The sequence below is a fragment of the Castor canadensis genome, unplaced genomic scaffold (genome assembly GCF_047511655.1).
Source record: "Castor canadensis unplaced genomic scaffold, mCasCan1.hap1v2 HAP1_SCAFFOLD_88, whole genome shotgun sequence".
Taxonomy (NCBI): domain Eukaryota; kingdom Metazoa; phylum Chordata; class Mammalia; order Rodentia; family Castoridae; genus Castor; species Castor canadensis.
Window position 1 is genome coordinate 118,849 of NW_027395334.1, and position 11,256 is coordinate 130,104.

Here is an 11,256-nt window from a genome sequence, read left to right on the forward strand (position 1 = left end):
GGGAGGCAGGACACCTGTCTTTCTTGTAGGACTGGAGGGATGTGCAGCCCAGAGGGGTCAGTAGCATTCCTGAGGACACCCAGCATTGCGGCCAATGAATGTGTCCCCTTCCTGTGAAGGGGACACAAGCCACCCTGGACCTTGGTGGCCGCTGCGCACACTGGCCACATCCAGCTCACGTTTTCATTTTCCCTCCTGACTCGGGGCTCGCTGTGCAGCCCAGGCTGGCCTGGCTTGGGGCTCCTCCTGCCTCCACTTCCCAGGGCTGGGATTACAGGCTGCACCACCATGCCCAGCCCTGTCTAGTAACTGGATGCAGTCACTACCTTTTCATTTTCCTCAGATCTTATTATTTTTGAGGGGGGCTGTGGGTAGGCCAGGCTGGCCTCTGATTCACAATCCTCCTGCCTCACCCTCCATGTTCCAGGCCTTACAGGGGCACCCTCCATACCCGGTTTCCTCCCCCTGGGAGCTGGGCCCGTCCTCACCTGACTACAGTGGGGCAGAATCGGTTTCCAGACAGGTGACAGGGACTGGCCAGCCTGGCAGTCTGTGTCACCTTCCCCAGGCTGGGTCCCCCCACCCCCTGGCCTCCCAAGACCCCTGTCCCTTGCTTTCTGTTGGGCAGCATCTGTCCCCAGCCCCATGGGGGTCCCTCCTGTGTTCCCTAGGCAGAGAGGGAGGCTGAGGGCCACCAGGTTCTTTGGCACTGCTTGGTCCTTCCGTCCCCGTGGGTTTGTCCTGTGCTCCTGATGCCCGTCTGTCTTTGGTGACCGCCTGTCCTTGGCTGCTTACACTCAGCATCCCCATGAAGATGTGAGTGACGAGCTCCCTCTTGGGGCCCAGACATGGGTCCTTTGCGGGTCCCCAGCCACAGAGGACTTCCAGCCTCGGGAACTGGGGAAAGAAAAGCTGAGGTGCTGTGACCTCCGAGCCCGACAGTGACGTGGCAGAGAAGCAGCTGCAGGAGGGACAGACGGGCTGTGTGCCCACTGCTCAGAGGTGCTGCGACCCTTAGAAGCCCAGAAGGCGGGTGACGGGGTCCCCGCAGGACTCGGCTCCTTTTAGGGTGTTGGGTGAGGGGGTACGAAGGGTGTGGCTGTCAGCTCTCCTGTTGTCCATGTGACCCGGCTCGTGCTCTGGCCATGCCACCTACCCATGGAGACCTGGGCAAACGAGCCTGGGTGGCACCAACCCCAGGGAGGGCAGCTTGCAGGGCTTAGGGCCACGTTCAGGGCTGCGCATCCCCTGTGGGGCCTGAGATCGGGGTCTGCAGGCTCGGGGGCCCCACCCCTTGTGCGCCCTTTCTGTTTAGGGAACCCCGGGGCCGGAGCCGGTGTCGCACAGGAAGGAGAGGACGAGGCGGGTGGGTGCGGGTTTATTCCCGTGCAGCAGTGCCTCGCTAGAACTCCACCTTGCAGGCGGGGAACGCCTCGTCCTGCATGGACACCATGCTGTTGCTGCCCAGCACGGTGATGCCCAGCGCCTGGTGCCGCGCGTGCGTGTCCTCGTACCAGCGGTGCATGGCGGCCGAGTCGAAGGTGGGGATGAGCGTCACCTGCGGGGACAGCGGGAGTGATGGCGGTGCGCTCCTGTCTCGGCTTCTGCGCTGACGTCCAAGAGCAGCCTGCACCGTCCATGAACCCCGGGCTGCGCAGCACTGCTGAGGCCTCCCAAGCACTGCACGCCCAGGCCCTCCGCTCCCCGCCCCTCTCCATCTCAGCCCCGCCCTCCCCTCCATCTCAGCCCCGCCCCCTCCCACGCCCCGCCCCTCATCTCCAGCCCCGCCCCTCATCTCCAGCCCCGCCCCGCACACACCTGCAGGTCGCGGTCCCAGCGCTGCTTGCCGGCCAGCAGGGCGTCCAGCACGGGCCGCAGCCCCTCCTCGCGCCGCTGGCCCTGGCCGCTGATGACGTAGCAGAGCGCGCGCACGCGGCGGAAGAACTCCTCGTCCACCTGGCGCGCGCTGCGGCCCCCGGGCAGGTAGGCCAGGTCCAGGTAGACGGGGGCGCCGGGCGGGCCGGGCCGGACGCTGCCTCCTGCGGGGACGCAGCCCAGTGACCGGGGCTCCGGGGAGGCCAGTGCCCCGGACCCTCCAGACTGTGCCCTCCGCACGCCCCGTCCCATCTGTCCCTGCCACAGCCTTTGCCACCGCACCACGTGACTGACGGGCTCACGGGGGAAGGGGGACGGGACGCAGAAGTGCCCCACGTCCTGCCCACTCATGACCGCAGGCCCTGAAGTCCTGACCTCCCACGTCACCCCTGACCCCCTCAGGACCCACGGGTCCCACTGGAAACTGCACCGCAGACATGGTGGCTTAGGTGGCAAGGGGCACAGGATAGAGGACGGACCCTGGAGGACAGGGCAGGTAGCCTGTCGCCTCCAGAGAACAAGGACACCTGGGCACCTGAAGGGCCCAGCCCAGAGCCAGCGCTCAGTGAGCCTGTGTGCGTCCAGCGTGCAGAGCTTGCGTCACGTCACTGTCGGCGTGACGTCACCATCGCATAACCATCACGTCAGCGTCCCTCACAGCGCACACGACACAGGTGTTTTAGGACGCACAGGTCACCTGAACTCGGGGCCTCGTGCAGGTCCTGTGCAAGCCCCACACCCCTTCACAGACAGCTGGCGGCGAGGACGCTGTCCCCTCACCCGCGTCCCTTGATGGACACCGGGTCACTCCGGCTATCGTGTTGTCACCAGCTGCTCTCAGGCGGCTCCCGATCAGCCACGGCCACTCATGGCCGTCGAGCACCTGAGCCACCCCAGGCAGGAGTGGAGCTGGGCTGGGCCTGAAGCCCACATGGCCAGGCAGGGACACGGGGACCCTCGCTGGCCGCAACCACCAGCCTGCGGGGCCAGCGGAGGCCATGCCGGCCTCAAAAATGCAGCTGGAGCCGGCGGGGGCCTCCTCTGGGACCCCGCTCCCATAGGCTGAGGCCGTGGATCGCGAGTTCAAAGCCCGCAGGTCAGAAAGCAAAGAAACCAAGGCCGCAAAGGAGGAAGATGGCTGCCGCGCTGACCTGCACTGCTGGGCGGCGAAGGCACCCCGGAGCCACCAAACCCCGACAGACCCTCAGACACACGGACGTGAAGCCTCCATGGAGAACCCGGGCAGCCGGGCCCCACCCGAGTCTCAGGGAACCTCGACCTCCACCCCGGGACGCCCACGGCCCCGTTCCCCTCCAAGAGGACCAGGGCCCACGCGTGACAGCCAAGACTGAAAACCCGTGGGAACAAAAGCTTTGCAAGGATTTCTCACGGACAGACCGGCCTCATGGACATCCACCCAAGGGTGCCTGGGAGAGGGAGGAGATGGACACGATCCACCTGACGGGACCGGCACGCACCTCGTTAATCCCTAACGCTCAACTCGGAAAGGAAACCACGGGAAACGGGTGGACGGGGTGGGCGAACGGCTCATGGCTGTGCCGCCAGCCTGGGCAGGAGCGAGCGAGACCCTGGGGAGCAAGGGCACAGCTGTAATCCGGGCTGCAGGCGGGAAAGTCAGGCCGCCGGGCAGGCAGGCTGAAGAGCAGCTGGAAACCCCTGAAGCTCCAGCGGTGGCTCCAGCGGTGGCCGCCTGCCTGGCAAGCGCGAGGCCTGGAGTTCAGGAAGAAGCAGAGGAGACACGGCCCCTGCGGATGGCAGCGTCCGGCGCCGTGACTGCGCTAGGCACGAGCACGCGAGAGACGGTGGCGTACTCGGGTTCAGCAGCCTCCATCGTGGAGAGCGGAGGAGGCCCCAATCGCGGTGCCCAGGAAGCGGAGGCAGGAAGGGAGCAGGGACCAGACACCCTGGTGACAATACGACAACAGCAGGTGCCACCTCAAGTTCCACAACCTCCCAAAGCAGTGCCACCTGCTGGGCACCAGGCATCAGCACAGAGCCTGTGGGGGACGCCACACATGGACCACGGCCCTATTACAGAAGGCCCAACATGGCAGCACAGCACCACCCACACCGCGGGACGGCCTCCAACTGCCGAAAACGAGGCCAGCAGCAAGTGCTGGAGGACGTGGAGAAAGCGGAGCGCTGTGCGCTTCGTGGGTGTTAAATTCGGCAGTGTGTGGACGCAGGCCGGCCGGCCTCACGGTGCGCACCAGGGAGTGGATAAAGCCAACGTGGCTTGTGCACACCAGGGAATACTATTCAGCCGTGAAAAGGAAATTCTCACAGGGCTACAACAAGGATGACCTGGAAGACGCTCTCCTGAGTGAGCTATAAGCAGTGACACGCTGTGTGACATTCACAGACAGAGCTGGCAGTCTGGGGGAGGAGAGGGTGTGTGTAGGGTGCAGGGCTTTACTTCTGGGACGGGGTCTGTGGATGGCGGCGATGGGTGCACTATTAACGCACTGGGCACAGCTGAACGGGGCATCAGAAGTTAAGATGGCAAATTGTGCCGCAACTTTGAAAAACCCAGTGAAAGCATCATGGCAGACCAAAGACTCCCTTGCGTGTCTGTGAACTCTGACTTGAGGGTTCCCGTCCCCTAGCTCAAGGGCGCTCTGGGCTGGGCACAAGAGGCTGCTGACCGCCTGTGTCCGGCCAGGAACCTGTGGGGACGGACCCGGGTGACCTCTATGGGCTTCCGTGACAGGCGCGTGGCTCCCGCGGTGTTAGCACAGGGTGGGGTCGCCACGGGAGAAGGTTCTGGAACTGCTGACTGCTTTCCTCCCGGCCTCACCTTGTGGCCTCGTTTGCTTTGCTGGGCCCAGCCAAGGCCTGGCCAGTGTGGGGCTCATGAGCCGCGGGCCGGTGCCGACTGCCCAGCACTGCCAGGCCGTGAGTTCAAATCCCAGTGGAGACACAAAACTGAACTACACCCACGCGCGGAGGCGCGGGACCCCTGTGCCACCTGCACGGGACACGGAGCTGACAACCGCGACCCTGGGTCCTCAGGGCATCAGGAGGGGACAGCGCCACAGGCCCTGCAGGGACCCAAGTACCTGTCACCGGCACAGCTGAGCCCTGGAGGCAGGAAAGTCCTTACAGTGACCTCACCTGTGTGCTGTCACAGGACTCACACGGTCCCCTCAGAGGTGGCCCGGGTCCTAGAGAAGTGTGGGCTGAGGACACACAGTGAGGGACAGGACAGGGCCGCGGGGGGCTCCAGCCCCGGTACTCACCGGACTGGCCTCGCGTGGCAGTCTTGGGGACCGAGGGCTTCCTGGTCAGGGGCGCGCGGCCGCCCTTGTCTGCGGGCTCGCTTCGGGCGCTGAGCGGCCGGCTGGCGCGGTCACCTGTGGGCAGCGCCTTGGCTCTGGTCGCGGCTGCGGGCACGGCCTTGTGTGCGGCCCCTGCGGAGCTGGGTCGGACGAGGGGCCTGCGGGTGCGGCCAGGGTTCTCCGTCTGCCGGGCCGCCTTGGGGACGGTCTCGGGGTCCACCATGCAGGTGCTGGGCGGCCCAGTCAGCGGCGGGGGCACGTGCAGGGGCTCGGGCAGCGGGTCTCGGCCGGGGCCCACCAAGCCCTCGGTGTCCTCGTCTGAGTCAGCCGCCCCGGGGCCAGTGGGTGGCGGGTCGGAGTCCGACAGGGTGGGCAGAGACTCGCTGACCGACGTGGGCGGCGTCTCCTCGGGGCCCGGCGCGCCCATCCGCTCCTGGGAGCGCGCGCTGCTGTCGGAGCTGCCGGGGGACGCGGGTGCGGGCGCGGCGGGCAGAGCCTTGCGGTGCTCGAACTCGCAGGGCGACACGAGGCACAGGTCCACGTCGTGCGGAGACGTGGAACGGCGCGCCCGGGGCCCGCGCAAGGGGAGGCTCAGCCCGGCCTCGCCAGCGGCGGGCGGCAGCACTTGCTCGAAGGACACGGACAGGGACTCATCCACCTCGGTGGAGTGCGGGGAGCCCACCTCTGCGGGCAGCGAGGGCGTGGTGGCCGTCGGCGTGGTCACCGTGGGCGAGGCGTCGGGCCCGGTCTCCCCGCCGCGCAGAGGGCTGAGAGACAGGCGGCCGCTGCGCTCAGGGCTGCGGCGACTCTCGGGTGGTGATGGCGAGCGCGGCTGCGGGGCACAGGCAGCCGGTGCGGGCTCAAGCGTCGCCGACTCCACAGCGGGGCTTAGGGCCATCCCAGGGCCGCTGCCGTCGCCGGGCGTGCGGGGCAGCTGCGAACCAGGGAAGCCGCAGGAGGCGGTGGGGGTACTGCGGGGCCCGTTCTGCACGGGCTGAGGTGCGCTGCGGGGCTTGGTGGTCGCGGGAACGGCCGCCTTCTTCACACTGGACGCACTAGCGACGCCACGGCGCACCTCCCGGGGCTGGCTGCGGGGGACGCTCGGCTTGGGGTCCTTCTTCACCTCCCGCACCGGCCTGGGGTCCTTCTCGGCTCTGCGTGGGGCTTCGGCCCGGGCTGGGTCCTTGCGGGCAGCCGTGGGGCGCTCGGGGCCGGGCTTGGCGGTCGCGGGCGGCCGGGCCTCTCTGCGGGCGCTTTCGCGGGAGCCCACGCTCTCCTTACTGTCGGCGCGGCGCGGCGCCTCCAGGTCCTGCGGGGTGACCACGGGCTCGCGCAGAAAGCCCAGGTGCTGCAGGCCGAGCAGGCCGTCCAACAGGCGTGCGGGTGGCGTGCACCCCGGGAACAGCACGCGCACCACCTTCTCCGCGGGGCCCGCGGGCAGCCACACAAGCAGCGCGCACACGGAGGCGGGCGAGCCCACGTCGCCGTCACGGTCGCGGTCCTCCGCCTCAGCAGGCGGGTGCAGCACGTACAGGTCCAGGCGGCCCACGCCCATCTTGCGGAACAGCACGGTGGGCTTGGCGGGCAGCGGCCCGCGGCTCAGCGCCAGCGGAGTGATGCCCAGCTGCGCCAGGAGGCTCAGGGCCAGCGCTGCCTCGTCCTGGCCACGCACCAAGCGCGACGCCGCCTCACGCGCATTGAGGAACACGACGCCTAGCGCGGGGGACACCAGGCGCCGAAGACGCTCCTGCCAGCCGCCCCCGCGCTCGGGCCCCTCGGCCTCCGCCTCGGCCGCCGCCTCCCCGCGCTCCGCCAGCTTGCGGCGCAGCAGGCTGTTGAGGCCCGGGAGGCTGTCGGCGCCCGCGTGTGTGACCAGCACGGCGTCCACGCGGTCTAGGTGCCGCACCAGCTTCCAGAAGCTGGACTTGGGGTTGGAGCCGCCGTTGACCAGCACGGTGAAGCCGTTGACCGCGAAGAAGGCGGCGTCCCCGAGCCCCCCAGGGAAGACATAGCAGCAGGGCGCGGCCAGTCGCAGGAAGCCCCCGAAGGACGGTGGCTCGAGCAGGTCGAAGGGCGACGGCGGCTCCAGGGACTCGGCCAGGTACTCCAGGAACTCGCGCAGGCCCTCGGACGCGGGCAGCCGTGCGGGCGGGTTCAGCCGTAGCTGTAGCCGCAGCCCCGGCAGGTCGGGCGCCAGCCGCAGCCAGTCCCCGAAGGTGGGGCAGGTGACAGTCAGGGTGGACAGGTCTGCGTCTGGGGACGAGGCCAGGGCGTCCTGGACCTGCACGGGGCAGTGGAAGGTGACGTGAAGCCAGGCATCACCCCAACCTGCGTCCTGGGCAGGTGCAGTTTTCAGCTGCTCGCCATCACCTTGCACAACCTGGCCTTCCCTGGGGCCACCAGGCAACACAGGGTCCAGTCCTACCCCGTGTGTCCCTCCCTGTCCAGGGCCCTTGTGGTTCTCCCACCAGCTGACCGCCAGGCCCCCACCTCGGCCTCTCTGCCATTGCTCCACCTTTAATCCTCAAACCAACAGACTGGGTACCCCGGCTCCCGCCTCCCAGCAGCTGCAAAAAGGCCTGCGCTTTTCTTTACTCCATTCCTCACCCTGTCACCAGCTTACCTCTCTGTCCTCCAGCACCTGGAGAAAGTGGTGGGGGGAGAAGCCCCCCGTCTGCAGCAGCAGCTCCCCAGTGTCCTCCAGGCAGGGCCCAGCGAGCACCAACAGCTTGTGAGACGCAGGGTCCAGCAGAAGGTTCCGGAGCTGGGGGAGGGCAAGAGCCCTGCATCTCAGGGTGGCTTTTGGTCCCCATCTTCACGCAACACCCCCTTCCACCACCACCCACCACATCAGGCAAAGAGCTGGGAGAGTCCTGGAGGACCCTTGCTCTGGCAAACTCCTGCTCATCCTGCAAAGCCTCTTATGACACCCCCTCCTCTGGGAAGCCCTCCCTGCCCTTTCTGGCTCTCTCAAGCCCTCCTGTCTTCCTGGCCCAGCCAGGAGAAAGACTAAGGCAATTCGGGTAAGAACTGGGACTTTGACAACACCACCAAGGTCCTACCGACCTTCGGTGCTCTGCACGCTGGACTGCAATGCTGACCCACCCCTTTCTCCCAAACCCCCGCCTTTTCCGCCCGCACCCCAGACAGGTGAGAAGCTGAGGTGGGGCCATGGGGGTGCTGGGCATCTGGAGGACTTTGAGCAGCAGGAAGACAGGTGGGATGCGGGGTGTATGCCCTCCTACCTCGTCATACAGGGACTTGTCGGATGGGTTCAGGAGGACCAGAGTCTCCAGGGTCTCTCCGCGGTGGTGCAGGCTCCGCTGGCCTAGGAGCAATGGGGCCCATGCCACCACTCAGGTACAACCAGTCCAGAGTCACATCCTGCCTCTGTGTGTGACCTTTGGGTCCACCAAGTTCCCCAGGGAACCCACCCAGGGGTCAGAGGGCACATGGTGCAGCTGCAGGTTGGAATGAGACCGGGAAACCCAAGGGACCTGCAAGCTGGAAAAAAGGCTGGGCTGGTCTGCAGCCAGACCCAAGGGAGATGCCAGCATCACCTCCAGGGTGGTGACAAGGAAGGTGCACCCAGAGGAAGGGTCAGCTCACACCAGGAGCAGTGAGCTGACCGCATACAGGGAGGAGTGGTCTCCAAAGCGGACACTGTCAGGCACCAGGTCTGATCTGCACATGCCAACAACCCTCCACAGTCACCGTGCACTCCTTCAACCCCACGTGCCCCACGCAGGGAAACTCAGGTGGAGGGGGAAGTGCCTCAGAAATCACTCTGCACACGGGATTTCCAGCCCCAGTCCCAGAAGGAGTCAGGAAGCCACCAGGACCCGCTGGGACAATGAGACCACGGACATTTCCTTCCCCTCCTGCAGCGGTCAGCGGTCAGGAGGTGACTCAGTGAGCCAGCAGCGGGTGAAGGCAAGTCCTAAGCCCCGCCCTGCAGCTGCTGTGCCAGCCTGGGTCATCCCAGAGTCCCCAAGTACTGAGCACCCACTGTGTACAGACCCTGTACAGGAACAGCTGAAAAGTGGCCTCAGTCCCGGCCTGCAAGGGGCCCACCCTCCCTGCTCGCAGATCTGCTCAGTGTCCCCACCTCACTACTCCGACGTGTCCTGTTCCACTGCTGGCCTTTGCTGGGCCCCTGCAGCTGCTCATCCCAAAAGCCTTCCTCGGAGGTCCCCCTTTCCCGCCCCCCAATACCGCAGTTTCATCTGCGAAACGGGACACACCCCTACTTCCTGCAAGAGGCAAGCTGTTGAGGGTGTGGTGCTCACATCACTGCCCGGGCCCCTCCACCATGCCGCACACACAGCGACCCCTCCCCAGTGAGGAACCAAGAGGGGACCCCGTCTCACCTTTCACGATGCTGGAGAACGTGGCTGAGTGCCGGGACACGAAGACCTTGAGCTGTTCATCCAGGCTGCACACGCCGGGATCCACGTCCCAAGAGCACACACCTGGGTGGGGGCGGGCGGGGGGCAGGAGTTCAGCCTGGTTCCCCGGCTGCCAGGGAGCTTCAGGACGTACCCCGCAGGTGAGGGGCGACCCCCAGTCCCTCTCCATAACCTGCTTTGGCTCAGGCTCGCAGCCAGGACAACTGCAACCACAGCCCCAGGCCCCCAGCGCACAGCAACAGCTCAGGATCTCACAACGCCCCCCACCATGGTCAGCAGATGCCATCCCTCCCTCCTCCCTGCTGCAGGGCGCTCTGGACTTTTTACCTGCCTTTCCCACTGTACACAGGGGCCCTTCCTGTGTCCCCAGCCTGCAGGTGCTAAGCCTGGCTGTCCTGGGCTTCCTTGGGGGCCCTTCTGACGCCATGCCCCCACAAGTGTGGCCCAGATGGGGTCCTTGTGCCCAGCGTGACGTCCGTGCGGGCGGGGGATGGGGTGGGGCGCGACGGGACGCACGTGCTCTCCCATCGCGCAGGTGCACTGCCCCCCTCCCCCCACCGTGCCAGGCGGCACAGGTGAACCTGCAGGTGCAGCTCTGAGTCACCCCCTGAGGTGCCAAATCTCAGGCGGCCTCACCCGCCCACACCCCAATTAGAAGCTTCCAAAGGAAAGGAAAGCAGAGCCTGGGGCTGCAGCTGCGGTGTAGATCTGAGCCTGGGGATAGGGAGGCTGCAGGGGGCAGGGCCCACATCCCGGGGGGCGGGTGCAGGAGCAGCGTGGACCCCATGGGGAAGGGGGTGAGGGGCCCACGTGATGGGGGAGGGTCGGGGTTCCCAAAGGGGGACGGGGAGAGGCGGGGGTATTTGCGGGTCCCACGAGAGAGGAGAGGGGCGGGGGCGTGGGTCCCACGGGAGGGAAAGGGGTCCCACATCCCAGGAGGTGGGGCCGGGGCCTAGGTCCCATAGGAGAGGGGCGCCCCTCGGGGAGGAAAAACCCGGACCCCAAGACCCCGCCCAGATCCCCATGCCGGACCCCACACCGACTTCATGAAATCCCCATCTGGACCACGCCCTGTCCCCAACGACCCCGCGCCGACTCTGTCAATCACAACCCCGGAACCCGCCCCAACCGCGCCAGGACTACCCCCCCCCCCCCCCCCCCGCGTACCGAGCCTGTCAATCACAACCTCGAGCCCGCCCCCACCCCGCCAAGACCCTCGCCGACCCTGTCAATCACAACCTCGAACCCGCCCCCACCCAGCCAGGACCCTCCGCTGATCCTGTCAATCACAGTCCCGGAACCCGCCCCCACCTCGCCCGGACTCTGTCAATCTCCGCCCGGGACCCCTCGCGGACCCCATGGACACCCCACACACAGCCGAACACATCCGAATCCCACGGACCACGCCCTGACCGCTGCCGAACCCCCACCCGAATCCCGCCGGGACCCCCAACCGACCCTGTCAATCACCGCCCCGGACCACGCCCCTACCCACCCCGCGCGGACCCCGCGCCAACCCCCAGCATCCCCACCTCGCTCCAGCTCCTCCAGGACGTAGGCCAGCAGCCCCGGGCAGCCGCACTCGCCGCCCACCACCAGCAGCAGCGAGCTCGGCGCCTCAGCAGCCTCAGCCCCCTCAGCCGCCGCCATCTTCGCGCCGCCTGGACTCCCGA

The 11,256-nt window shown here is 67.0% G+C and overlaps 1 protein-coding gene across 2 annotated transcripts; it reads right to left on the minus strand.

Annotated features, from left to right (window-relative positions):
* Positions 1-1,362: 1,362 nt before the first annotated feature.
* Positions 1,363-11,256, minus strand: LOC141420276 (microtubule-associated protein 1S-like). 2 transcript variants are annotated; one of them, XM_074064540.1, is made up of 7 exons: positions 11,116-11,256; positions 9,545-9,646; positions 8,420-8,502; positions 7,798-7,938; positions 5,136-7,455; positions 1,819-2,039; positions 1,363-1,558 (listed from the first exon to the last, which is right to left on the minus strand). In XM_074064540.1, the coding sequence occupies exons 1-7, from the start codon at positions 11,231-11,233 to the stop codon at positions 1,403-1,405; spliced, it is 3,141 nt and encodes a 1,046-aa protein (XP_073920641.1). In that variant the 5' UTR covers positions 11,234-11,256; the 3' UTR covers positions 1,363-1,402. The 2 variants fall into 2 exon arrangements, with proteins under 2 accessions (XP_073920641.1, XP_073920642.1); XM_074064541.1 differs by lacking the exon at positions 11,116-11,256 and adding an exon at positions 9,911-10,247.